Source organism: Oncorhynchus tshawytscha, linkage group LG29 (genome assembly GCF_018296145.1).
Source record: "Oncorhynchus tshawytscha isolate Ot180627B linkage group LG29, Otsh_v2.0, whole genome shotgun sequence".
NCBI lineage: Eukaryota > Metazoa > Chordata > Actinopteri > Salmoniformes > Salmonidae > Oncorhynchus > Oncorhynchus tshawytscha.
The window spans coordinates 11,980,519-11,993,125 of record NC_056457.1 but is presented as its reverse complement, the minus strand read 5'-3'; the positions used below and the strand labels follow the sequence as shown (position 1 = coordinate 11,993,125).

The 12,607-nt window shown below is 49.3% G+C and overlaps 1 protein-coding gene across 17 annotated transcripts in view; it reads right to left on the bottom strand.

Annotated features, from left to right (window-relative positions):
• The window catches only part of LOC112227585 (protein scribble homolog), a 101,367-nt gene that overhangs the window by 16,877 nt on the left and 71,883 nt on the right, over positions 1-12,607 (bottom strand). For 13 of the 17 annotated variants that reach the window (XM_042308434.1, XM_042308427.1, XM_042308437.1 and 10 more), the window contains exons 16-29: positions 10,786-10,848; positions 8,138-8,227; positions 7,860-7,937; positions 7,429-7,749; positions 5,778-5,858; positions 3,198-3,461; positions 2,562-2,672; positions 2,297-2,473; positions 2,025-2,141; positions 1,717-1,905; positions 1,502-1,621; positions 1,187-1,234; positions 793-849; positions 443-523 (exon numbers count right to left, since the gene is read on the bottom strand). In XM_042308434.1, coding sequence (XP_042164368.1) covers positions 443-523; positions 793-849; positions 1,187-1,234; positions 1,502-1,621; positions 1,717-1,905; positions 2,025-2,141; positions 2,297-2,473; positions 2,562-2,672; positions 3,198-3,461; positions 5,778-5,858; positions 7,429-7,749; positions 7,860-7,937; positions 8,138-8,227; positions 10,786-10,848 — 1,797 coding nt within the window. The remainder of the gene's footprint in view (positions 1-442; positions 524-792; positions 850-1,186; positions 1,235-1,501; positions 1,622-1,716; positions 1,906-2,024; positions 2,142-2,296; positions 2,474-2,561; positions 2,673-3,197; positions 3,462-5,777; positions 5,859-7,428; positions 7,750-7,859; positions 7,938-8,137; positions 8,228-10,785; positions 10,849-12,607) is intronic. The other 4 variants (XM_042308429.1, XM_042308443.1, XM_042308444.1 and 1 more) reach the window with 2 other exon arrangements.

Below are 12,607 nucleotides of genomic sequence, written 5' to 3'. Positions count from 1 at the left end.
AGTTCCTCATCATCACGTCACAGAATTCAACGGAATGGTTAGGTTGCATTGTAGACGCTGTCGATTCTTTGGGCCTGGCGTACGCTAGACAGGACGCCCAAGACGTTGGCGAGAAACGCAGGAGTCAAAGTTGTGAACATGGAGGGGGGGCAGTTTCAACATTCTCCCCCTGACCTCCAGAGGCACCTGCTTGGCCTCTGGTCACAGAGTTTCCTGGGAAGATAAACAGGGCAGATTCCACAGGGAGGTCTATTCTGGTCGCAACGGGGCCATTTCCAAGATAGTCAGCAAACAAGTCCAGGCATTTCAACCCAGGCATTTCACAGCCTTAGTCAGGAATCACAGGCTATATAAGAGTTACCTCATCATTTCCCCGTAATCAACAAAATGGGGGTTGCGTTACCTTTCAAGTAAAATCCTTAAATTGTTAACTTCAACTTACCCTGTTGACCTTCTGCAGAGCGGTGGTGGGCAGTGCAGCCAGCGTCCGGTAGTCCAGATTCAGAGGTCCAGTGCCCAAGTTCTGAGGGAACAGAAAGTTGAGTGTCAGACCTACTGGGGGGGGCAGACGGAAGGACGACCAACACTTCCTGTCACACTACTCTCATGTGTCACTCAGTAACTAACCAAAGCTACTTCGTCATTACATAAATATGTATTGAAGCAAAAGTTTCCAGAACATTCCAATCCAAATATTATAGTAAATTCTTCCGGACTGGAGATGTCCCCTCTCTGGTGGGGAGATGGTTGGTTGAGCTGAGGACTCGGAGGCCCAGGGGATATCAGTCTCACCTCGGTCTCCTCTTCTAGCAGGCGAGTAGCCTCCTCACGCTCCAAGCGCATGCGCTCCTTCATCGAGAAAAGGGGGAGGTGGAGAGGAGGAGGACACCCAGCCACACACACACGTGTAATTATAGAGAATGAAGGTGAAATGAGTGAAGGTGGGATGGAAAGTGAAATAGGCAAAAAGACAAGCATGGAGAAATGAAGTGGAGGTGGGATGAGTGGAGATGGTGTACGGACGACCCAGACACATTGTGGGGGTAGGAGAAAGGGAGTGGGGGTAAGAAAGAAGATAAAAGGAGAGAAAGGATAGAACCCACACACATTAGAAAAGTGCTCCGTTTATTTGCCACAGTAGCAGAAAAGCATGCGAGGGAGGACTTGGCTACGTAGTCTCACTCACCACCTCTTCTCTCTCCCACTGGGACGTCTCTCGCGCCATCTCCACCTCCTAGGAAATACATTTTTAGGTCAAACTGTTTCATATTAACGGGCATCCATTCTGTTATGAGTTTGAGGAAACATACGCTCCTTATTTTGTTAATCACTTTGCACTAGCACCTTGTGTTATTCTCTGGAGCGTGGATTGTAGTATATAGTATATTTTTGCATCTAAGCCTCCTTGGTTTTACCTGGTCATGGCTTGTGCACCGACCACCAACCATTGTAGCCTGAGAGCAGAACCTCACACCTGCTTTCTGCGTCATATTATTCTCACCTTCTGTAGGATGTCCATCTCCTCGGGACTCAGGTCTCGGTCTATAGAGGAGATGCTCTCCATGCTGTTCTTACGCACGATGCCCGCCGCAAACGGGTTGGCAATGATGCCCGGCGACGCCTGTGAAGACGCACAATAAACACAGCGTCCATTTTGAATCCGACTCTGCAACTAAGGGTCATTAACAACCCGGAATGGAGGTCAGTTTCCCTTACCTCTATGGCGGCAGCGTTGCCTGGGTCGAAGCCGTCACACACCAGCATGAACAGGGTGTCTCCCACGGCGCGGAGCACGCGCACGGCCTCCGTGTGGGTCATGCCCAGCAGGCTGTGGTTGCTCACCTCCAGGATCCGCATGCCCACCAGCAGACGGCCGTCTCTGGCCGCTGCACCACTGGAGCTCACCTACAGCGGGCAATGCAGGGGGGAGGGGGGGTAAGGCAATACCACTAATGGGAAAACCATCTATATTGGGGTAGTGGTTGATCCAGTGAGAAAGACAACACGTAATGCCTAAAAGGTACCTTGGATATGAAGATGCCCTCATCGGTGGCGTCGAAAGGGTTGCCAGCGTGGCCTTTGGCACCGCCACGTATGCTGATGCCCAGCTTCTCTCCAGTCTGCTTCTGGATAACTATCTCCTGTATAGGGACACATAGATCAGGATATGGGACTGTGTGTGTGTGTGGAGAAGGGGACAGAAGGTGTGTGTGTGTGTGTGTGTATACGTATAGGCCTGTGTGTGTGTGTGCGCGTAGGCCTATTTCCGTGTACATGTGTGTTTACGAGACGTCACCTGCATCCCCGGCGGTGAGGGGTCCCTGCGCACCAGCATGCGGATCTCCTGTTTGTTGGAGAGCAGGGCTTTAACAGCCTCCTGGTGGGTGGCGTGGCGCAGGTCGATGGTGTTCACCTCCAGTATCCTGTCCCCGACCCGCAGCCCACTCTGACACGCCAAGCCATGCGGGATCACCTAGCACAGGCAGACAGAGGGTGAGATACACAAACCAGGAAACATGAGAGCAGGGAAAATATATATGAGAGAAGAGCGAGCGAGCCACCTTCGAGATGAAGACACCAGGCTCGCTGACGCCGAACGGATGACTGGCATGGTCGCTGCCACCCACAATGCTCAGTCCCAGAGGGCCGCCCGCCTTCACCAACATCACTTCCTGTCAGGAGACGAAGTGAAGCGACTAACGTAAACAGTGTTGTCTATAAAGTTTTATTTCAGGGACTTTGACTAGGACAGGGGCACCAGAAATACAGCATCTGGAGCAAAACATCAGAGCAGACAAATACCAAATACACATTTCAACTCAAAACCTTACACAGAGACCCCCCTATTTGACAAGACCACAAACCATCTATGGAACTACCATATCTACTTGTAAATGAGACAAGACACAGGCCTAAGCTCTTAGTCAATGGAACAGACTCCACTTCTTGGTATTATTCACTCAGTGAATAATACAGCATTTCACTGGGCCCCACTAAAACATCCTAGCATACTGTATTTATCTTAGGTTGGGACTAAGTCTTCGTACCGTGCGCCATCGTCTCTGGAGCTGGAGAGCAGTTGAGATAAAGGCCAAATGAGAAGGCATTAAAACTGGAATAAATCTGAAGGTCCTTCGTGGTAACTAACCACCACCCTCACCACACTGTACCATCTTCCCTCTCTCCCCCAGTCTTACCTCGATGGGGTACTCGTCCTGCAGCGGCCGGCTCAGGTGGGTCCCGTGGGGCGAGTCATCGTTGCCCTCCTCCTGATCGGGCGAGTCGGAGGGCTCTGGGGGCGGGGGGGAGTGGGCGCGGGCGCGGGACAGGCCCGGGGAGCCCCCTGCGGTGCCCGGCTCGGCCTGGTCGCGCTCCACCAGGAGGGCGATGGTGGGGGAGGTGCCGGTAAGCAGCGCTACTGCCTGGTCATGCCTGGCCTCTGTCATGTCTACACCATTGATCTGAATCCAACGGCACAACCAATGAGGGCGGGAATCAGTAGGCTGACTGACCAACCAGTGTGTGACACTCAGGACTGGAGGCTCGGTGAGGGCGGACAGCCATGTGTTCAGACTCAAGTCATTACGGAGTAGACGAACATCACATTACCATAAAGCTGCAAATCATCACTGTAAAATAACTGTCTCAATCATGGCTCAATATAGTACATTGAGATGTTCCGTACCAAAGAAAGCCTGAGTGTTTGAGTGCATATGTGTGTGTGTGAGAACTGAAGACACCAGGAGCCAACACCCATACAGCGGAAGGGAGGCAGGTCGGAGAGAGGAGAGAGAGGGAGGAGCAGAGGAGAGAGAGGGAGGAGCAGAGGAGAGAGAGGGAGGAGCAGAGGGAAAGCTAGCAGAGAGGAGCTTCTCCTGGGAGCTACAGTAGGAGAAACCCTTTCGCCAATATTACAAATCTCAAAAAGTCTAAAAAAGTAGTCCTAAAAGTCCTTTCAACGCAATATACTATATTTAAGTCTTTGGCCAACCAGACTTATGTCCATTCTATCCAGTTGCCTTGCTCACTGAAAAACACATAGGGCAACATCATATGATGACTGCCAAATGGGCTGATTGAGTCAGCAACGGCACGCAGCGTCGTTAATAGTTCTCTACAGGGCCGAGTGATACAGCTCCATCTCAGTACTGCTCCTAGACCTGGTCTTAAGCTGCAGAAATGGTCAACTATCCTATTACTTTGCAGGGGGAATTTGAGGATGGATTGCAGTCTGTAAACTTACATAAACGAGGTCCTGAGTGAAAAAGTGGCTGAAAAAAGTGGCTGATTGGTCCAAGTGACAAACAGAAGCCAGCGCTGACCATACAGTACCGGCTCTTACCATTGGCTGATATGCTTACTGTGGCTGCCGCTATGACAATACACGCGGTTACCACGTCCCAGAGTGCCCGTGTCCCCCCCCCCTCACCACCACACCCAACAGGCAAGGAGACGCATTGTGCATTAGTGGCCATGCAGAGAGGGAGATAGAGCGAGAGAGGTGGCGAGAGCGTGAGAAATAGAGGGGGAGAGAAAGAAAGAGTACAAGAGAAGCAGAGAGTAGGTAGAAACAGAATCATTCATAGAGCCATTTTATGATCTCCCCCCCCCCTCAAATAGGAGGGAGAAGAGGATTTGGGAGAGAGAAAGAGGAACGGTTATGATTCAGAGAACGAGACAGGAGTAGACAGATAGGAGACGAGGCCACCACACCGCACACAAACGTGACTGAGGTTAACAAATGTTGAGATTGAATGAATCGAGATTGGTTCAGGAAAAAAACTATAGAAAAGCTGGAGGAGCCTGCACAAACTCATATCAAGGCCCTATCTTTGCAGCCAATGGACCATGGTCATAGGCATGGGCATGAGGGTACATGCAACTCTGGCAAGACCGTGCTACAGAATGAGAACACCACTACGATGCCAAAGAAAAGAGGCACACAGTGAAGCAGCATGCAGCAGGAACCTTGGCTTCAGCTGTCAATCACATACATATCAGCTAAGGTCACGTTAGTCCAGCCGCTGCGTCCCAAATGGTTCCCTATTCCTTATGTAGCGCACTGCTTTTGACCAGAGCCCACAGGGAATAGAGCGCTATTTGGGACACAGCCTAGATGGGCTGGCAGCAGCGGCACAGGACAAGCAGAGGCCCAATTCTCTCAAGTGGGATGAGTGTTAGTTGTCATTGTAGTGGTGTTTGTTTTGGAAGGAGCAACCGGTGCGCGCGCGCTTGGTCGTCGAACGTGTGTGTGCTTGCTTGGTGGTGTTTTGCAGGAAGTTGACACGGATCGAACCCAAGTTAGTCCAATTCATCTTAAGACAGGACTAGACTTGGGGATCATAACAGTGTAAATCCGAATACTTTGCTGCAGTAAGTGTTGCATGATCCCTTCACTAAAAGTGAACCAAATGGAATAATAGGGGTGGGAAAGAGTTGTCTAGCTGATCAAAACCATCGGTCCCCATTTCAAAAAGAACAGGCAGCCTTCATTTCAACATAGTTGAATGCACTCACTATGCAGTAAGTCACTCTGGAAAACAGTGCTTGCTAAATGACTAAAATGTGTATGTTAACAGTTCAACTGAAACATTAGCATGAAAAACCAAAGAATTTAAATGAAGACAGGAGGATGGGGGCGAGAGAGGAGAGAAAAGCATTGGTGAGGTCCCAAATGGCTCTATTCCCTGGTCAAAAATAGTGCACGACACAGGGAATAGGATTCCATTTGGGACGGCTCCATGGGGCTAAAAACAGAGGAGTGGAGCAGTACTCACCGTGATGACCCTGTCTCCGACGCGGAGCGTGCTGTCTCGGTGGGCCGCCCCTCCCTCTGCGATTCGGGAGATGTAGATCCCCTGAAGAGACGGACAGGAGACAGTTCATAATGCAACGCCCTTCGGTTTAACCTACAGTGACGTGTCTGCTAGCTGTGTACCTGGTCACCCAGGGAGGGTAGGGGGTGAGACTGGCGCAACAATGCCCTGCTAGCTCCATCACTGCCAGTCAATCTATTCTGGGATGGCGGTTACCACAGGGGACGTCCCGTAACGACTACTTCACACAGCCAGGACAAAATATAGCCTTGCACGCCTATATTCACGGTCACTAGTCTAATGCTGCTCTCAATAGTTGGCTTGGGCTTGTTCAGAAGTATTTCTGTGGTGGTTGTGAGCACAAGAACACCATCATGCCTTTTTTATTACACTCTACCAACAACTACTCAAACAAATCCAATATTTAGCTGAAAAGGTATACATAATATTGAGAGGTGGCACTCAACAAAAATGGTAATAATTCTATCCTACTGCAGTAAAACAAAGTTCAGAGGTGGCTCAGGCTACAGACCAGCAACACCTCATGGACAACAGAGTCGCCGCCTCGCGGTGACACGGAGACCTCCAGTCCCTTTGCCTGAAGAAGAGAGTTCCACGAGCTGCAAGGATGACTAAACTCCTCGTTGGACTTACAAACGAGCACATCAAACTTTGTCACATGCGCCGAATACAACAAGGGTAGAGTTAACCGCCAAATGCTTACTTACAAGCCCTTAACCAAACAGCGCAGTTCAAGAAGAGTTAAAGAAAAATATTTACCAAGTAGACTAAAGTAATCATAAAAAAGTAACACAATAAGAATAACGAGGCTATATAACAGGGGGTACTGAGTCAGTGTGCAGGGGTACAGGCTAGTTGAGGTCATTTGTACATGTAGGTGGGGGTGAAGTGACTATGATTAGGTAATAAACATGTACACGTGCAGACAAAGTGCAGGCCTACTCCTAGCCCGCCTCAGAGACCATCTTGATCCCTTCCAGAAAAGGCACAACATAACTTACAGACTCCAGCGGTGAACGTGCGTCTCAGTTCCTGTCCGTGGCGTCTCCCTGGGCTGTGGGGGTCTGTTTGAGAGCCGTAACGCACAGGACATGTAGCCTTGAATGTGGCCAATGCGGTGGCCCCCCAAAAAATAACCACATCCCAGTTACACAGGACCTATCAGGTGTCAAGGCTCGCTATTCATATCGGTCTCCTTGGCGATGGCTGTAAAACGTCTGGAGTGGAAAAATGGCTGTCAGAATGATGGAAACCTTGGAGGGGTTGAAGGCTATGACGGGGCATTAAACAGAAATAGGTAGGAAACGTACCACTCCTGACTAGACTTCTCCCTCTAATGCTGTAGCTACTGCAGTTACAGGGTGCCGTTGGCTTGTGATGTGGGACAACCTGACACCACACACACACCACACACGGTGTTTCACCACGAAGGGATTAAATATTCATCAGGGATGAAACGACGCCCAATATTCCTCCACCACACGACCTAGATATGGAAACTCTACGGCATGTCTCACTGTGTCTGCTGTACATTCAGCAGGTACGTGTGTGACTCTGTCTGCTGTACACTAAGGACGCGTGTCTCTCTCACCAAGTCCCCCGTACGGTAGGCTGTGGAACCCTTGCCCCCGGCGATGCTGAAGCCCAGGCCCTTGTCGTTGCGGACCAGGCAGGTAGACCGCCTGTGTCGGGGGCCTGCGGGGGAGCTGGCCTCCATGCAGAAGGGCAGCCCGCTGGCCCGTCTCTCCCGGGGGAAGTAGTCGTCCTCGGGCCTCAGCGGCGTGGTGGTGATGGCGTTCTCCGGCTCCACCATGTGCTCCCGGATGACGCTCATGGAGACGGCGGTGCCCGAGCTGCGCAGGGCTTCCACCGCCGTGTGGTGCTCAGCACCCTGGAGGGCCACGCCGTTCACCTGAGGGGGAGGGAGCGGAGACCATGGTTCACATGGCTCTCTCTCTACAGTCAAAAGGCCTGTTCATCTAGACCATGAATGCAAAATCTTATTGTGCGTGCAGACTTTACCTCGAGAAGTTTGTCTCCCACTTTGACCCCAGCCCGGGCTGCAGGTCCGTCCTCAGACACCCTGGAGATGAAGATGCCCTGGAGGGACAGACAGACACTCTCGTACACAGTCACAAGGCCCAATAGGTCCGCGGAATAGGAAAGCGTCCCAAATAGTACCCTGTTCCCCATGTAGTGCACTACATTTGAACCGGGGCCCTGTAGAGCAGTAAATGGGGAATATGGAACGCAGCCCATCTGTACATTTAGGAGTGTCCACAGCTGTCCTCTGCCCTCACCTCATCATCCCCCTTGTAGGGTGTGGATCCCTTTCCTCCGGCTATGCTGATGCCCAGACCCCCAGTTTGCCGTAGAATGGTCAGGTTGTGCTGGAAATGGAGGAGAGGGGGTCAGCGCAATGAGTGGAGACGCCCCCATACAACAGCCCTATCGTCAGATAGATAGGCTGGGACAAGAGGGAGGACTGCGGCATTGACACAGACAAGACAAGACAGGGGCTACTCTGGTCTCGGGGCTAAACTCAACTCAAGTGTATGTTGAATGAGGGGGAATAGACAAGAGCGTGTTGCCTTGCATCTCACATTGCAGAGTAGCTACATTGACTTATCGAAAGGCTTCCATTTTGCCGTTGAAACAGGAAGAAAGCAGTATCATTACAACAAGTAGTACAAACCGAATTACCCATCATATCACAATGCATTGACATTAGCCCAAAGACACACAGTGAAACAACTGGACAAATGTATTCCTCTGGACAGAAAAACAGTTTCAGACACTAGCACAGAGGTGTGTATTTGAGGAGGGGGCTGTATGTAACACAATACTATGTCATGGAACAGTCACAATGGGGGGGGGGTACACACGAGACACTACGAATCATAACATGTATGGGTCTGAACTGCGTGTGTGAATGCTGTCTGCGCAAGCCATGCAGAGTGGGGGGGGTGAAAGATAAATGGGAGCGAGAGAGGAACGACAGAGTTGAGTGGGGGGTGGGGGTGAAAGATAAATGGGAGCGAGAGAGGAACGACAGAGTTGAGTGAAAGTGCTGCGTTGGTGGGGGTAGCGGAGGGTGATTCCGTTGGGTCGTCAAACGACGACAAGGCTCCGTTCTCTCACAAACTCGTTGTCACCGTCGCAAAATGCAAACATGGGCACATGACGCACATGCCAACCAATCCACAGGCATCCTCACCAGAAGTGCAGTCACTCACCAAGGATTCCTCCATAAATCAGAGCCGCACAATCACTCCATTATGAACACGGTTACATCTTTGAAGGTCATTTTAACCAATTGAATGATCAAAAATACTTTTATGCTATTAGGGAGGTACATACCACCATCAACAAAATCAACAAAATGATGGAATTTCTCGTGGAAGAATGGTGTCGCCTCCCTCCAATAGAGTTCCAGAATCTATGCCAAGGTGCATTGAAGCGGTTCTGGCTCGTGGTGGCCCAACGCCCTACTGAGACACTTTGACTAACAATGTTACACTTCCGTTATACTGGGGAAACAGTTGTTTCCATAGCTAGGGCTGACAGTGAGGACTTGTGAAGAGCAGAATCAAGAACCTCTGCATAATCAAGAACGTTGCTTTGTGAGAAGGTGTTAAAGTTCACATTCAGCCATTGTTCCGTAAATATCAGCTGAAAAGAACCAGTTGGGCTTTGACCCCAAGTGAGAGCAGGTCTGCTGGAGTCATGGCCCAGAGACACACACGGGTGCCAGCCCGCATAGACGGAAATAGAAAAGTCTGAGCCTTTTGGGTAAAACACGGGGTTAAATCCTGAATGGAAATGCACCTAGGATGTCGATGTTTCCTTCATTTTGGCAGTTACCTGTAATGCTACCACTCAAATGGCAACATCCTATCATTTCAAAATGAAGATTAATATAATTAATACAGAAATAAAAATATCCATCCCAAACAACGGACATTTAACCAAATACTATCGTATTTACTGTGTCAGGTGTTTCACATATCCTTGGTGTCTCTATTGAATGTTAAGTTCTGAACAGAACTGATAAGCTGCTCGTGGTTCTTGAGCTATTCATCAGAGCAGATCATTGAGCAAAGTGCTTACACTCTGGACTGAAATCACCGTACAGAGCCAGGCGGAGTCTCAAATGGCATCCCATTCCCTACATAGTGTGCTACTTTTGACGTCAAAAGTAGTGCACGATGTAGGGAATAGGGTGCCATTTGAGACGTAGCCCCGGAGTGTTTTTTTGTCATACGTTGATAGGTGGACGGTGTGGTACCCGTGGAAACGGCTGGTTTTGGCATACCATTCAACTGTTATTTCATGATGCACATGTTCTCACAAAAAGGTAGGCAACTATTTTAGAAGACACACTTGTCCTGGTTAGAAGTTCCATCTGTGTGAGCCAGATCCCTGCTAGTGCCTGGTGAGAAACTAAAACCTGAAAGAAGACGGACCTCCTCCATCACAGACAGCAGCACAAGCAGCCCATTCACTCCAGGGCCTCTCAGCCTGAACAGGGGGATGAAGAAGAGGAGAAGAAGAAGAGGGAGGGAGGCGAGCCACAGCGTGGTAGAACCCGACAATGGGGTAAGGACGTCATTGAATGGTAACCACAGATTTGCCCCAGATAGAATCTACCCACATTCATATAACCTTATAGTTACAGATATCATTTGAATCCTAAAACCCTCTGTCCATTTTGGTCCCCTTCAAGTTCTGTTAGTCCGCTTCGAGTTCTATCACGCTGGTGGTCCAAAGGAGAGTTGTGGTGAGCATTTCCCTGGCGATTGGCTTGGATTAATCATGGATTTTTGTGGGCTGTTTTTCAGTTCCCCTCAGAGCCAGCGGGTGGGTGAATGGGTGAGTGAGTGGGGGAACGAGAGAGAGGAGGGGAGGAGTGGATGGATGGATGGAGTGAGAGAGAGTAAGTACAGACCTCTTCCTCCTCAATTCGAGCAGGCTCAATCAGCAGATTATTGACTTGATCAAATGACACCCCCTGTTAGGACAGGAACCAGCGAGAGGCATGCGGATTAGTGAGGCCAAAATAACTAAATATGCACACAAGCATACTCCAACCAAAACAAAATCGGATAAATCAAAAACAGAACAACGCACACACACACACACGCATACAAACACGTCAAAGAACAGTAACACACACAAACACACACTCAGCCACAGGGATAAACCCAAAAAAGGTCATATCCACTATCGTGTAGTGGTTGAACTAGGGACTACATTTGATATGGCCAATTTCATCGCCAGTTGAGGTCATTTGAACAGTGGCAACATCGGTCACACACATCACTCACTCCCCAGCCACCAGAAGCGGAAGCAGGCAGGGGTGGAAACTCGAGACCCAGGATGAGGTGAGTTACAGGCCACACGGGGAGGGCAGCTTGTGTTCAGAAAGAGAAACGGGGGAAAGAAAGCAGTGGCTCCCAGCTCAAAGTTCCCTCCAGCCTATAGACAGACACCACAGGAAAGCCTGATCCCCTTTAAAGTCATTTCATTTATACACGTTCTACTGTGCAGTCGTTTTTCAGATTGATTACAAACATGATTGACAAGTACTATTTAAAAATAAAAAAAAACAGTAATCAGATCATTATATCCAAACATGTCAAAGAAAAGGCTTTGCATGTACTCCAAGTGATTGTGTTCGCAGAGCTAAAAAAGGTGACAGCCTCACACACAATAAATTGTGAAATGCCATTGGTGTGTTTCCCTTCAATGTCAAATCTGCAGCAAAATGGTGAGCGATTGATCCATGCTGTAGGTGTACATTTAGCAAAAAGCGGTTTGTCTGGGTCTCAACATTTCCACCTCGGCCAAGAGAAATTCTGGATGGTCGGTAGGCAAATCAGGCACCACACACAGACATACACACCTCCATCATTCAATGCACATTAGTTAGCAGCGCTAGTGGTGATTACGATTAATAATCCATTTGAATACAATAAGTCTTCCCGAGTCATACACTTCAAGGGCCACATCCACACAAACAAATGTAGGAAAGCAGGTAAGGGAAAGTTCATTAACCAATTAAAAACAACAGCAGACAGCAAATGATACGGAGAGAAGCATAGTACTGAGGTGGGCAGACAGAGGCATGGTGAAGGAGGCCAGCAGGAGGCCAGCATAGGAGTCTAGTGCACAGCTGACGGGGTTGGGGATTCATCATCTTCACTTTTTACTAAGCAGATTTGATGGGTATTATTGATAAGTAGTCCTTGAGATGCTCAGAGGAGCCACAAGAGGGAGCTCCACTCTGGAGCAGTCCGGGTAGTGTGTGGATAAAATAATGTGCGTTTGTCCAAAATGGCACCCTATTCCCTATATAGTATACTAATTTTGACCAGGGATTAAGGAGACATTTGGTAGCCTTTGACTGAAGGAGTGAAACGTGTCCATGTCCAAAGCGTTTTAACAACTGCCACCTGATTTGGTGCGAGCTGGTTGTCCGTTCGTAAAAAAACGTTGGTGTGTCTGACGACATTTACAAACGTTTATCAAATGCTGTTAATGAGAAAGTCCACTCGTTAGTTATGTATTTTACCAAGTTACCGCCGCCTGTGAACGTAAGAACAGAACCTGCTTGTGTGGGACACAGAGAGCAACGGAAAAGCACTAGTGCAAAAGCCATAAGACAGCTCCCGGCAAACATCCCCGGCAAACATCCCCGGCAAACATCCCCGTATCCATTGGTTTGTTTTTCCTATGCACAGCAACACGGCATGCAATGTCATCTCCTA